This window comes from Ruditapes philippinarum, unplaced genomic scaffold (assembly GCF_026571515.1).
Source record: "Ruditapes philippinarum isolate M1 unplaced genomic scaffold, ASM2657151v2 ctg5900_1_1_1_1, whole genome shotgun sequence".
Lineage (NCBI taxonomy): Eukaryota > Metazoa > Mollusca > Bivalvia > Venerida > Veneridae > Ruditapes > Ruditapes philippinarum.
In genome coordinates this window covers 10,564-25,897 of record NW_026856016.1, presented here as the reverse complement: position 1 = coordinate 25,897, position 15,334 = coordinate 10,564, and the positions used below count along the sequence as shown (strand labels likewise).

The window sequence follows — 15,334 nt, the reverse complement described above, 5'->3', positions numbered from 1 at the left end:
CTTTTTTTGCTTTAATTTTCCCCTTTAGTTTAAATGTAAATGAAAAATTAACCCTTAAAAAATTTTGGTTTTATTTAAATTTATTTTAACATTTTGGGGTTTTATTTCCCCTTTGGGATTCAAAAAGGGGGGTGTCATCCTGACGAAATTTAAAAATTTTTCCCCATTAAAGGGGGTCCTCCTGAGCAAACTAAAAAAACATTAGGGTTTAATTTAAATAAACTAAATTTTTAAAATATAGAAAACCCTAAGGGTTTTAATTTTTTAACCCAAAAAAAATTTGGGGGCCAAAATGGGATAGAGGCCTGCTTCTATTTTTAGAAACCACTTATTAACATAATTTTTTCATCACCACAACATATGTTTATACTTAATAAACTCTTGAATCTTAAACTCTTAATGCTAATATATTTCAGATACTGAAATGAATTATAACACTATTCTTTACTTAGATTGAAATGAAAGACAAGTTGATCTAAATGAAGCGATATATCAATAAACAATTGTGATAATGGTATTAATAATGGCGTTTTGCGTTTATACCTACATGTCAAGTAACCTTGAATCGATGAAGTGTGATCTATAAATAGATTCTTCATTTTCGGAAAATAACACGGATTTTAAACACACACGCACACAATCGTTGCTAACTATCTAATGTGTCAAGAAAACACATAGTAATTTTAAAAAGTAGAACAGTGATATACTTTACAGACACGGACGATAAAATGCCAGTTTGTTTAGGCTGAAATGGATTTAGAAAACAGTTATTCGTATCCATTTGTTAGTGACAGGATATCACCGGACAGCGATAGTTCAGAATACATCATTTCGTGGGAAGTTCTAGACTTCGATATATCGGTACATTATACGATGTTTTCTGCTCTCATGTATTAATAAAATAAGAGTCCGAGTCTTAATTTTAAAATCTGCTAAGGTAATTTGTGGCGACAAAAATGTTTAAATGATTGATTCTTCATACTAAGACACAATATTCTTTAAGATAAGACTTTCAAGTGTATCAAACTCAAATTGACCTTGACTCATTTATGACCTTGACCTTAAAGGTTAAATTATTGAATTTTCAATGATTTTTACTATAATTGACAGTAACTTGGCATTTACTATAACGGTTTATTAAAAATCGCCACAGTGTTGAGGATGATTGCTGGCGGCATCCATTTTCAAGTGTCAAATTGTATTTAATGAATCTCATTTACAGTTTCAAATCATTAGAACCAGTCTATATTGTTATGCGCATAATCCGCTTCAAAATACGGCTTTATTTGAACGAAAAATTAACATCGCGAGGGACGGACAAATCTGTAAAAGGAAAAATAGTAAACTTTCCTTTACATTTACGTTACATTTAACACTACGGACAGTGGCTCATTCGGTTTACAATCCTTTAAAGTGTATAAATTGATAATTGTTTTGTTATAAACAGTAATATTAAACATTTATAATAGCTGCAATATTGTGAAATTTGAAACTAGTTCTCTGCAAGGAGTGTTGTATTTAGCTGGTTATCTATTTAAAACAATGGAATCATTTACAGTACAGAGCCAGTTATATTTAGATATGATCATTCCTAATTCCAGACAAGGTAAGGATGTCACTTAATGTCGCCCGCCAGTATAGACTGCACACAGTCATGCTTGTTCTAAATATGGCAAGAGGTCGTGCAAACTTAAAGAACTATTTTTAGTCCTTCAGCGGCTCCAATGTTGTGACAAAATATAGGATTTTGTTAATGAAATTCCTTAATGCTTTATCGATATACAGGTTACTTGGTTCAAATGTTAAGTTATATTTTTTAAAGGTGAAAAAGAGATTTTCTTATTTTGTTTTTCTGCTGATAATAAGTTGAAAGAATTGTCAGTCAAAAGTAATTGTATCAATCTTGTATACCATTAATACTATAAAGATACATGTGTTGTGGTGATTAAAAAATATGTTTTAATAGTGTTTCTAAAAATAGGAGCAGGCCTCTATCCCACTTGGCACCATTGTTGTGGTGTTGAAAATGAAAAGCCTTAAGTTTTCTATAAATAGAATTTAGTTACTTATTACCTAATATTTACTTTTTAATGTTCTTAGTTTGCTCAGGAGTACTCTTTAATGGGGAAAAATCTAATCGTCAGGATGACACCACCCTTTGAATGCAAAGGGAAATATAACACAAATTTGAATAAATTTAAATCAACCAAAATTTTAATGAACTAAGTTTTTATTTACACTTAACTAAAAGTTACTTAAAACTAAACAAGTTATTAATGTGTACTAAAAATGAAACAGTTTTTATTTAACCAAAAATATGAAAATCAGAATAAACTAGTTGAATGAAAGATTTAAACCAGTTAAAAGTTGTTTAAACTGTAATTACTAAAAATATGAAAAATAACCTTAATGATTCTGTGCTGTTAAACTAATAAACCTAAATAGTAGCAAGCCCTGTTTTAATCTATAGCAACAAAAATAAAGCTCTAATGATTCAAGATGGCTTCCACTTAAAACAAAGAAAAGATATTCATTAATCTTAATTAATTCTGTAAAAATAATTACTTAAATTACTTACAAATTTATCAAAAATGTTTCTGTGAATTTAGATAATCTCTAGGTTCATTTAAATGCCAAAGTGCCTAAAATAAATTAAATAATTAATTAATTAACCTTAGAGAGCTTTTAGAGATGTTACTTTTCCAAAAATTAGCAGCAGAATGACAAAATTGTCTAAGATGCTTGTATAAATGTACTTCTGAATCCCAGAGGGAGCTAGCATCTACCTACAGGTGGCACTGTATGTAACAACTTATCTGATTGGTCAAATTACAGCCAACCAGAATTTACTTAACAAATGCTCTAGGCTTATCAGTATTTTACATAACTATTCTAAAAATAGATCATGATTCATGGAAAATTTTGCAGCAGCATTATTGACCATGATTATAAAAATAATAAAGTAATGAACTTTTACAAAAATATTCTAAGCAATAAAACTAGAAACTAATATCAACTAAACATATTTACAAACATATATAAATGCTAAATCAGTAACTTGTATCTCACTTAATTTAAATATCAGAGTAATTGAAAGTAGAACCATTCTCTATATATTGTATATAAAGAGTCTTAGGCCATTCTAAGTTAACTGTTAAAGAATGTATCAATAAGTTCTACAAACTATAATCAACATTAAACAAGTGCATGATAAGAATGAAATGTCTATAAACAATACATGTTCAATATGACTAAACTTTAAAATAAACTTAAAGCTAAATTAAAGTTTAAACCCTTAATATTTCTTGAAAAATATTCCTTAAGATTATACATGTTAAACTTCTTGAGTAATATTATGCAATATTATATAATAATTATATAACCTGTTGTAGTTGGAATCCAACTTTATAACAATACACCGGTTTTGGAAAAAGAAAAAATTTATTGCAAAAAGCAATAATTTTTTTCCAAGATAAAACTTGAACTTAAACTGTATCATTAAGATACCTCAAAGAAATAGCATATTATCTTATCAAAAATGTTCATGTCAATATAATATATGGATGAAACTATAAAGTATAAAACAATAAACTAACAAATCTACTTACAGAATGAATAAAGAACACATTTACAAAAATATACAAGCATGCAGTTAATGTTAATTATTATTAATCTCATATAACATGGAAATAGAAATATCTTATAATAAAATCTATGCATCATGTAAATACAAAATGAGAATATAATAATTAAAATGTCATGTCCTGGAATAGAAGAAATACTATAATACAAGTGTAATATTATCTATAAAGTATAATAAAAGTTGTACAATATTATTCTTCTTTCTGTCATCATCGGGGTTTTCTAGTTTCATCTTGTTCGGGTTTACTTATTGTCATGTTCGGGGTTACTAGTGTGCTGGCACAGCCACCTGAAATGTTCATACTGTGCCCAATGTCTTTGCACTAGATTTTGTCACAATTGTAGGATATGATATTTAAGCGCGATAACTGTTATGTTTAAAATAAGTGCATGATGGCACAACCACCTTAAATGTTCATTGCACCCAATGTCTTTGCACTATGGTTATTTAAATGTTGCGCGATATCATTATTTTGTCTCTCGGATGCACGATTTGGTAATGTTTCTCAGATGCGCGATTTAATTATATTTACTCAGATGCACGATCTATTGATTTGTTTCACTTTGCTCGTTATTCATTTCACTTGTATCAACACTTTATTCTACACTTTAGATTTTCTTTATTACTATTCATAAAACACTTTATCACTATTCATATAACACTTTACTCGAATTTTCTTTATCACTTTTTATACGAAACACTTTCTAGAAAAGAATTTCACCTTTTAACAGAATCGATACTGAATTTTACTTCAAATTTGTATAATGCCTAAAGTTTCAATAAAGAATCAGTTACACCACCATGTTAAAATACAATCATAAGAAATATAGCTTTGACAGATAATTAACAATACTGTGTCATTAATAAAAGTAGCATCAAAATGGTTAACAATTATACCATAAGTAAAACAGGTCTATCTCATACAACAAAAATATATGATATCTAACTTAAATCTTGTTAGTTTAATGACTTGTAAAAATACATATTAACTTCTTAAATAAATCAAAGTTTCACACCACTGTGAAAAAATCACAAAAAGCATATGTGTTAGACCTAGCTGCGATGGAGCTATGCACATCTATGGTTAACAAACGCTTACTTTAGGATCATTACTTAAGTGAACAAAGAAATGTCTGTGAAACATATCACCAGACGCCTATAGATCTTAAATCCTATAGAAAATCTCTAAAACTCAAAAATTTGATGTCTCAAAACATCAAGCCCATAGAAACTTAAATTCTATGTAACGAGCACAAAAAACATTCACTAAGACACCTAAAGCAGCCTTACAAAACTCAAACAAGAAAAACTTGTACTTAACAAAAAAGTCAACAAATAATCACACAATATCAATTATTGTAACAAAAATCTAACTCAACATATCAATATCTTATATGTATACAAAAGTCTTTTTCTCAACATAACAAAAAACAACATGGTATGGTATGACAGTGTAACTTTAACTTAAATTACTTCTTATCAATTTGAAATGAATTGAAAAAGGAAACTTAATAAAAGGTGGCATCTTTTCTATTACCCTAAATGTTTTTATACTTGTTTTGAATAATGTTTGTCAGTCTATGAACAAACTCGGGTTTGCTCAGTTTTACACAATCGCGATTTGAATAGTTACCGATCTTCTTCTCTCTTCTCGGATACACGCAAGCATCTGGTCTGTGGTATTGGTCATATGATTGGTATGTGGCATCTTCTTGTGGTTTATTGTCTTCGCCGGGTATTGGTTTGTCATCTTTTTGTTGTTTGGTATTGGTATTGGCATCATCATTATCGCCTGTTGATATTTTATTGTATTTGACTACTAATAAGTTATCGTAAATAGTAGCCATGCAGACTGTCCAATCGAAGATTGCATCTTTTGGTCTGCTGTTTGTGTCGGTGATGTCTTCAGTTCGTATTTCATCAGCATTAAAGGGTTGTCATTTAGCTGTCTTTGGCATCAGATCTGGGTAAGGCGTTAGATTGTAGCCCTGAGCAGGAATGGAATCTTCTACTGTTACTGACTTTGTTGTATCTGATGCCTTTTGTGGTCCGTCATCTGGTTTGTCTTCGGCCATTTTGTTGTAGTTTTTATTTACTGGGTGGACTGACTCTTGGCCTGCAGAATCAGTCCCATGAAGTTTAAATGTTTCTTTGGTAGAGTTTCTTCTTTGACTTTGTTGTAAAGCTGTAGCTCAGTTTGACATCTGGAAGTAAGGCAGCAGTCTTCTTGACAGTTTGAAGAGCAGTTTGTGTTATGCTGGAAAGCTTTATTTCTGGAAATGTCTTTATCTTGGAAGTTATCATCACCCCATGTATATCCATCTTTTATCAGTGATTGTATAAAGTCACTTGCAAATTGATGAAATTGTTCTTCAGTTATGAAATGATTTGAATTGTAGTGCCCCAATTGATGGTGGTATATATCTTCAGAATCTTCTCTGTTATTTGTAACAGTTAGGACTGTCTTTCTAGGGTAACATGGTGTACTTGTACGTAACGATCTTGGTTTGCTGTAGGAAGGTTCAGTGTGGTAGGTTGACCGTCTAGGCTGGTATACTTCAGGGTCTATGTAGCCATTATCAGATTCTTCTCGATATTTTTGACGTCTTCTGAGGTATACTTGTTGCTGGTACTGTTGATGTCTAATTGGCATATGACATTGAGCCAATCTGTTTATTGCGGATGTGTTGACTGGTGAAGTATAGCATAGTTGATCATTTTCTGTGGTTCTTCTTTGTGATAGCTGGAGTTCTTGAAGTCGCTTCTGATAGAACTGAATTTGCTCTCGGAGATATTGGATTTCTCTGACTGAGTCGTTGTGATGTCAAGAAGTTGGAGGCAGTTGTATTGATGTTGCATAATGGTCGTCATGGTAGTAGTTGTCTCTTCGGTATGAAGTAGTGTATTGTAGTGGAGGATAACAATCGTAGAAGTAGACATCTTCTTCTGACGTGTTGATGCCAACATTGGTTTGTAGGGTTCTGGATAGCGGTTCCATCCTAGGAAGTGTTTAAGTGTCTAGTAGCTGGCCATGTCTGAGGCTGACTCTTCTGTGACAATTTCAGGAGGTTTGACAATATGAAGGAATCTTCTTTCTTCATAATATGGAGCCAATATACGGACAAATTTTGATAATCTTTTATTTCGGAGCCAATATACGGACAAATTTTGATAATCTTTTATTTCGGAGCCAATGTACAGACAAATAGTGGTATGCCAAGTGTAGTGCCTTTTAAAATAAAAATTTAGAATTTATATTATAAAGATAGATCGAAAGCTTTCTGATTATACACACTATATTGCCTAAAACGTGTGTTAACGAAATAGGCACTGTCGGACGCTGAAAATAAAGTTGTAATTAGTTGGAAATGACTATGTACTTCATAAATCAATAACTTTGGTTGCTATTGATCTCTGTACTTGTGATTTATGTTTCTGGGTAAGGGACTCTTTGGGAATTGGCCTTTATATGAAATTAAAGAGGTAAAATAGGCCTGGCTGGAAGATAGAAAAGAATTTTACAACTCTAGGATCATATATGACACGCTTGTGCTTCCAGCTGCCAGAACAGTATAGCCAGAAATATATAATCACCTATTATTGTATTACTAATAGAACGATTACCCCATATAACATCCAGCTTGCCGGACTGCCGCAAATGTATAGCCGGAAGGATGTCAATGTATTCACCGTCCTACCTTATATAAAATTAACTGAAGCTTAGTTAGCTGTTCAGGCTTGTGACAAGCTTCAACCTTCAGGCCGCCCCTATCAGTTGAAATAGAACAGATCACCCAGTAGCAGTTGAAAGAAGAAAAGATAGGTCAAGAGTGTTTACTGATAATTGACTTCACTATATTGCTATTAATTGATTTTGTATTCAAAAATTTACTTCGACAAAAATCTTTATTTTCAAAAATACAAAAATTTACTTATTAAAAATACTGTACACCTGAGTTGAGAAAATTTACTTATTTTCAAAACTATCAATACAAAAATGTACTTATAGAAAAATATTAAAAATAATGTACTCCCGAGTTGAGAAAATTTACTTATTTTCAAAACTATCCCGATTCTGACACCATTGTTGTGGTGATTAAAAAATATGTTAATAAGTGTTTCTAAAAATAGAAGCAGGCCTCTATCCCACTTGGCACCATTGTTGTGGTGTTGAAAATGAAAAGCCTTAAGTTTTCTATAAATAGAATTTAGTTACTTATTACCTAATATTTACTTTTTAATGTTCTTAGTTTGCTCAGGAGTACTCTTTAATAGGGAAAAATCTAATCGTCAGGATGACACCACCCTTTGAATGCAAAGGGAAATAAAACACAAATTTGAATAAATTTAAATCAACCAAATTTTTAATGAACTAAGTTTTTATTTACACTTAACTAAAAGTTACTTAAAACTAAACAAGTTATTAATGTGTACTAAAAATGAAACAGTTCTTATTTAACCAAAAATATGAAAATCAGAATAAACTAGTTGAATAAAAGATTTAAACCAGTTAAAAGTTGTTTAAACTGTAATCACTAAAAATATGAAAAATAACCTTAATGATTCTGTGCTGTTAAACTAATAAACCTAAATAGTAGCAAGCCCTGTTTTAATCTATAGCAACAAAAATAAAGCTCTAATGATTCAAGATGGCTGCCACTTAAAACAAAGAAAAGATATTCATTAATCTTAATTAATTCTGTAAAAATAATTACTTAAATTACTTACAAATTTATCAAAAATGTTTCTGTGAATTTAGATAATCTCTAGGTTCATTTAAATGCCAAAGTGCCTAAAATAAATTAAATAATTAATTAATTAACCTTAGAGAGCTTTTAGAGATGTTACTTTTCCAAAAATTAGCAGCAGAATGACAAAATTGTCTAAGATGCTTGTATAAATGTACTTCTGAATCCCAGAGGGAGCTAGCATCTACCTACAGGTGGCACTGTATGTAACAACTTATCTGATTGGTCAAATTACAGCCAACCAGAATTTACTTAACAAATGCTCTAGGCTTATCAGTATTTTACATAACTATTCTAAAAATAGATCATGATTCATGGAAAATTTTGCAGCAGCATTATTGACCATGATTATAAAAATAATAAAGTAATGAACTTTTACAAAAATATTCTAAGCAATAAAACTAGAAACTAATATCAACTAAACATATTTACAAACATATATAAATGCTAAATCAGTAACTTGTATCTCACTAAATTTAAATATCAGAGTAATTGAAAGTAGAACCATTCTCTATATATTGTATGTAAAGAGTCTTAGGCCATGCTAAGTTAACTGTTAAAGAATGTATCAATAAGTTCTACAAACTATAATCAACATTAAACAAGTGCATGATAAGAATGAAATGTCTATAAACAATACATGTTCAATATGACTAAACTTTAAAATAAACTTAAAGCTAAATTAAAGTTTAAACCCTTAATATTTCTTGAAAAATATTCCTTAAGATTATACATGTTAAACTTCTTGAGTAATATTATGCAATATTATATAATAATTATATAACCTGTTGTAGTTGGAATCCAACTTTACAACACATGTAATTACTTTATGCAAAAATGTGTTGCATTAAGTTGCATTGTTGAACAAAATGCTATTGAGTACATATATATGTTTGTACTTATGTTTTCATTGCACAGCAGTCTGCGCCATTTTGAAAATTGTTAAGGCATTTCAGTACTTTAAATAGGTTTCACAACATTCAGGTCGCACAGAAGTTGTGCAGATAGGTTCCCGCACATGGGTCGCACGTCATTCTACTTTTGCACACCACGTAAGCTGCAAGTGCAGACAAAAGGGTGTATAAGCTGGGAATTTTCTTTTGGTTGGGGTCCTTTGAGTTTATTGAAGTTGAAGAGATGGTGTTGTGGAGTTGAGTTGATGTAGTTTAAGTGTTTAATTTTCTTTTAAATAGATTCTTGCAATAATATAATAAAGATTTTTATTAATTCTATAATCATGGGCTTCTTATTTATTGTACAAGCATAGAGTTCAAAATGATAGACATTTACAGCGAAAGCGTATTAAAACAGAGTTCTTTTATAAAAAACACCAACAAAAAATAACAGAAGACACAATTATATGACCGAGTGAACCGTGTACCGAAATTTTGCTGCTTTATTAACTTCGGGACACCTCGCCGGCTGTTCCTAATTTTAGCTTATCCGGACAATAGCATATCGATATGTTGCTATTGTTCGCAGATTCTATTCGACCAATTAAATGATCCTTTTTTCCTGACATTTGAACAATCAAACAAATCCTTAACAGCTGCAAGAAGCAAATTTGTTACCATACTTGGACAAAAAAAACAAAAACAAAAAACACAACAACATCCTTTTGGGCAATCCCTTTTACAATGGTTGAACTGATATTGACATTGAACTTTAAATTACATTGACCATTAAGGTCAAATTACCGAAATTCTCTTGTTTACCCCTGTAACTGGGTATAACGTTTTTTATTTTTTTTTTTTTTCATTTCAGGTCCCGAAGGTAACCCCATTTATTACCTCCGGCGCATTACTTTTTAAGGGACGGAGGTCCATCCCTTAACAGTCTTACAATAATGTGTGCAATATAGTTAAAACATGAAAAGTTAACATAATATTTACATAAAGTAAATTACGGCAAACATTTATTTAAAAAATTGAATATGTAAAGGAGGTTATAAGTTCAAGACACTACATCTACATTATGCTTACTTTTATCTATGTTTATAAGTAATACACAAGCTAATGATACTAATTGTGTTAGCCAGGAGGCTTGAAATAGAAAAATTAGACTGCCAAAAAAGGTGATTATTAACAAAAGAAAACAACAATATAACACAACAAAAACTGGCTATATCCTTGCTATTGATAAATTAATTAACTTCATATTAAGGCACAACATCGTTTGGGCCTGGACCTTTATTCATAACAAACTCAAATCGACCTGACTCATGTATTACTTTGACCTTCAAATTATTGAATTGTCATTGATTATTGCTATAATAGTTGTAACTTGGTACTAAACCAATGGATTATCTATGTACTTGTACAAAATAATCTTTTGGACAAGACCTTTAAGTTGAACTGAGTTGACCTTTAGTTTTAAGTGACCCTGACCGTTAAGATCAAATTATTGAATTTTGTTGAGGTTGTCATAACTCTGTAATTTTTGTACGGATTTAATTCATACGTGGACAAAACAAACTTTGTGACCAAATGGGACATGTTGGATAATTTAGATATGACCGTGACCTTTAAATGGTTTGACCGTCAAGATCTAATGATAACATTTTGTTTATGTTTTAATAACCTTCTCATTTATTAATAGAAATGATTCATATTTGGACATTATAACAAGTGTGACTAGACACACTTATTGAAATAAAAAAGGAAAAACTTAACTTTAACATGAAATGTTTATTGTATAGTCCCACTGGTCTCTTTCTTCATTCGACATTTTATCACTTACTGAGTAGGAATACATCTTCTGAACTTATAATTTCAATATAAAAGATAAATTTCAGACTTTAATCAGAAGGTTACATGTTTTTAAATACATAAAACCGACTTATTAATACAATGTAGTTATCATTAAATCTAAAGCTTGTCCTCACTTTTATCAATTTCAGGAACCAGACGGAAAATGGGAAAGTATTGCATACTGCAGTCCTGTTTTAGAGGCATGGGGACGTTGGGATCCTGAAATAAGGCATTCTGGTAAATATCTAGAAATACATGTAACACTTTGTTCAACACTTGCAGATAAAATGATATTATTTCAGATATAAGTATTAAACTTGGATGTTTCTGTGTCTGAATAAGTATAACTAAGAGTTAATTTGTTCTGTACATGCAGCTAATATATGGATTATGTATCATAAATCTTACAAACTAATGCATATTTAGCCAAACTACAGGAAAATCAAATAATGTATGAGTACAATGTACCGATATGATTTTTGTTTTATATAATAAAACTATCAACATCATTCTCATATTTTTAAGTTGGCCAGGCTCTCGGTACCTTCTCCGGTCGTAAAGAAAGAATAGAACAGATCATTGACTACATGACAGGTCGTATGATACAAGTGACATCAGAAGACTTGTTTAGTTTAATACGTTTAGCTGACATGCTGCAAATTGAGGAACTGTATATGTATTGTAAAGATCGCATAAAAAACCTTGCACTAACTAAAAGCAACTTTTACAAAGTACTCCAAGTGTGCTCTCTATACGGATTCGAACATGAACAAATTGATGAATTCATTAGATGTAATCTAATAGAACTATGTAAGGAAACTGATATCCTAAAGATAGATGCAGCATCTGTAGATATGCTTCTGACAGGAAACGATCTGGGTTATTGGCCGATGCAAAGCCGATTTGAAATGGCAAGAGACTGGTGTGAATTTCATGGAATCTATACATTCTTTGAACAATGGTTTGACTCCTTAGATTTGAACAAAATGGAAGGACACTACTTAAACAAAGTTGTCAAAAGAGACTACTTTGTAAGGATGGCACCTAAATGTTTACATAGAGTAGAGGATCACCTAACTTTCAGGACAGATTCATCAGTACCATTTGTTTTCATCCTCAACGACAAGCGAACTGGATCAAATGTCGTTGGATTAAACCTTGAAGATATGAATCTTTATAGATTTAAATTTCCAGAAAATATGATGAACGCTACTTGTGTTCCTTGTTTGGACGTACCTAAAGAAGTGCTTTCCTTTGAGGAATCAAAACGGCGCATATATTTATATGACATAAACAGTGGTATTTGTAAAAAGAAGTCCATAATTTCCAGGGGGAATTATCCATCTGATATAAGCCACATATTGGAAACAAACAAACGCTTGATAATTATTTCAAAGGGATTGTGTTCAAACGATGATGGTAGTGCAAGATATCCGGGTATGAAAAAGCAGACATTGGGTTCAGTACTGTATCAAAGTGTCAACGATAATGGAAAAGTAATTGAAATAGAACCGCTAATGTCATTAGCATTTCTCGTGAGCTGTGCATGTTGCAGCCAATCATTTATTGTTATGTCAACAGCGACACATTCAAAAAGGTCAAACTTGTACTGCTTCAATCTTGAAACAAACAAGATGATGGTCATTAATATACCTTTCGATGAAGAAGGTTACAGATTCTTTGAGAGAACAGTGGTAAAATGTTTGCTTCCTGTGCATGACAAGATTCTTGTATTGACCAGGTTAACGTCCATTTTGGTGTCAATAGACCAAGAAACGGAAACCTACAATACTGAAATTTCAAATTTCACACCATCCGAAAAGGGAAATCCTCAATACATGTTTGTGTCTGATCTTTTGGTAGAATTGAATGCAAAAACGGTTCGCCTTTATCGTAAAAGTAAGGAACGAAGTTATTTTGAGATGTTTCGTATTTTGAGCTAAATAGATTGAACAGTTTTTTCAAACCAGTAACATGTGCCTATGTCAAACGAACAATACCCGTCTGTCACATGTTGTGCCCCCATTGTGACCCAAATGCCAAGGAAAAGGAGGAGGAAGATAAACGCAGACAAGAGGAAGAAGAGAGGCAAAAGAACAGAATAGTTGTATGGAATAGAAATGACTCTGATTATTTTTATGACTATTCTTACTCTTCTGATGATTACAATTACAGTGATGATTATCACTATGATTCCGTGCCCCATGGGGAAATGAGGATATGGGATGCCAGTGCAGACGAGTTTGTTATAGTTTTAGTTTGAAAAAAAAACCACAATGACTTCTGTATGAAATAGAATAATATTAACTTATGGTCAAACAAACAACAAAAAAGATAAATATGTTTTAATGCATGACCCATGCATTTTTCTTTGAGAAGGGCTTAATCATTATTTGTAAGAATTTGCTGCACAACCCATTTGCTTTTGTTATATACTTATGATTTATACATGATTTTAAATAAATGACCTGCATTTAAATTAAACATAATTTTAACATAATTATTGTCAGTCATAATATTTATAACAGTTAATTTAGGTTTGATAGTCTAACATAATTTGTCTATCACTTTTATTTTATTTACATCAATATGTTATATAACTTTCAAATGGTTCAAATCGAAAGGGACCATATAAAATAATAACTTTATGTTTCTGTCTAATGTTTCATTGAACCAGCGAGTTGAATACATGATCATTAAACAGGTACATTGCATAAGTTAGGAGGCAAACGATGATTGAGGTTCTTCCCATGTTTATATGTGTTTAAAATGATAACCTAAATTCTATATATGCATCCTGTATTTCTTTCATTTGACAAAGGAATATCTGTTTTTATCGTATCTGATAAACATTTTCGTGAAATATCAGGCTATATATTCCATCAACATTCAAATATAAAATTAACCTCATATTTTCTCATTAAGAATTACATGTAAGACGCTATGTTGTTTTAATAGTTTGATTTGAGTGTATTTCATGTACAATTTCTTGCCTGTGTTGTATATAGAATACCAAAGACATTCATTCTATTATTTACAATAATTTAAGCGACTGAACAAAAGAAGACTAATATATCTGTCTGCAGACAATTGTGTTAAAAAATGCAACTGCTAAAATTATAATGCATTACCATTACCTGGCGATGTATCTCATTAAAATTAACAATTTCACTGTTTTCAAGATGATGTATAACCATTATGACATGTCTTGGGAACTTAGTAATTTATATGTTTTGAATTTAAAATGCGATTATATTGTCTTTTATATGAGTGATATAAAACATCAAGGGCCATTTGCATAATTAAAGTTTTGGTCACGATTAAGGCAATATCATAGTCTTACTAATCTCGAGTTTATTTCTCGGTTGCATAATGAAAAGTTATATCTGGTTTTAGCTAGTCTAAGACTATCTGTCCAGAGGTTAACAGTTCTTCAGTTTTAGTTACCTTTCAGGTAGTATAAAATTGAATTTGTGTCGTTTTACTGCATAAGTTTCCCCGCATTGGTTGATCTTTATTACTCTCAGAATGGTTATTTATAAGATCTTAAACGTGCACAAGTAAAACACAAGTAGAGTTTTTGATGCTAAAGCATATCAAGTCGCCGGATAGAACTATGATTGTATTATCATAAATAAAAGAAAATATCAGTTTAATGTTTCGAGTATAAAGAAAAGAGAAACAATAAGTTGAGTAATGTTTATTCATAAACACGTTTTCATGTACTTGCCACATTTATATCTTTCTTGCTATAAACTTTGTAAAAGAGTTTTATGCATTAAATTTATGTTATGTTATAATAAAACATATTTGAAGCAAAATTTGTCAAGAAACTGTTATCATTATTAAATAAGCAAGTATTGTTTGGCAATACCCGAGACTTATTAATTTTCGGGAGGTGTTTCGTTAGTTTTCATAACTTTTTATAATTAATGTTAACGATTTTATTGTAAGTATAATGACATGTATATATCAATTAATACTGCTCGACGGCCTGGTGGTAAGTATGACGAAGTTGTAACCTAGTAGGCGCAAGTTCGAATCTAGGATAAATCCTGTTTGTAGTTTTCATTAAAGATCCTGTAACACATTTTTTTCATGGTTTTATTTCATAAATATGATGTTCAAATTAAGATTTGTCAATATTGTTAGTTCAAATAAGCATTGTTTATGAAGATATTACCCAATATAAC

General features: G+C 30.9%; 1 protein-coding gene across 1 annotated transcript; it reads left to right on the top strand.

Annotated features, from left to right (window-relative positions):
- Positions 1 to 635: 635 nt before the first annotated feature.
- LOC132745125 (uncharacterized) lies at positions 636 to 15,094 on the top strand. Its single transcript, XM_060733956.1, has 3 exons — positions 636 to 861; positions 11,291 to 11,378; positions 11,667 to 15,094. The coding sequence occupies exons 1-3, from the start codon at positions 751 to 753 to the stop codon at positions 13,082 to 13,084; spliced, it is 1,617 nt and encodes a 538-aa protein (XP_060589939.1). The 5' UTR covers positions 636 to 750; the 3' UTR covers positions 13,085 to 15,094.
- Positions 15,095 to 15,334: the final 240 nt, after the last annotated feature.

Bases quoted from the DNA above. Each gene is read 5' to 3' on its own strand.
- LOC132745125 (XM_060733956.1), top strand. From the start codon at position 751: ATGGATTTAGAAAACAGTTATTCGTATCCATTTGTTAGTGACAGGATA. The intron at 862-11,290 runs GTACATTATACG...TATCAATTTCAG, and splicing joins TTCTAGACTTCGATATATCG to GAACCAGACGGAAAATGGGA. The intron at 11,379-11,666 runs GTAAATATCTAG...CATATTTTTAAG, and splicing joins TCCTGAAATAAGGCATTCTG to TTGGCCAGGCTCTCGGTACC.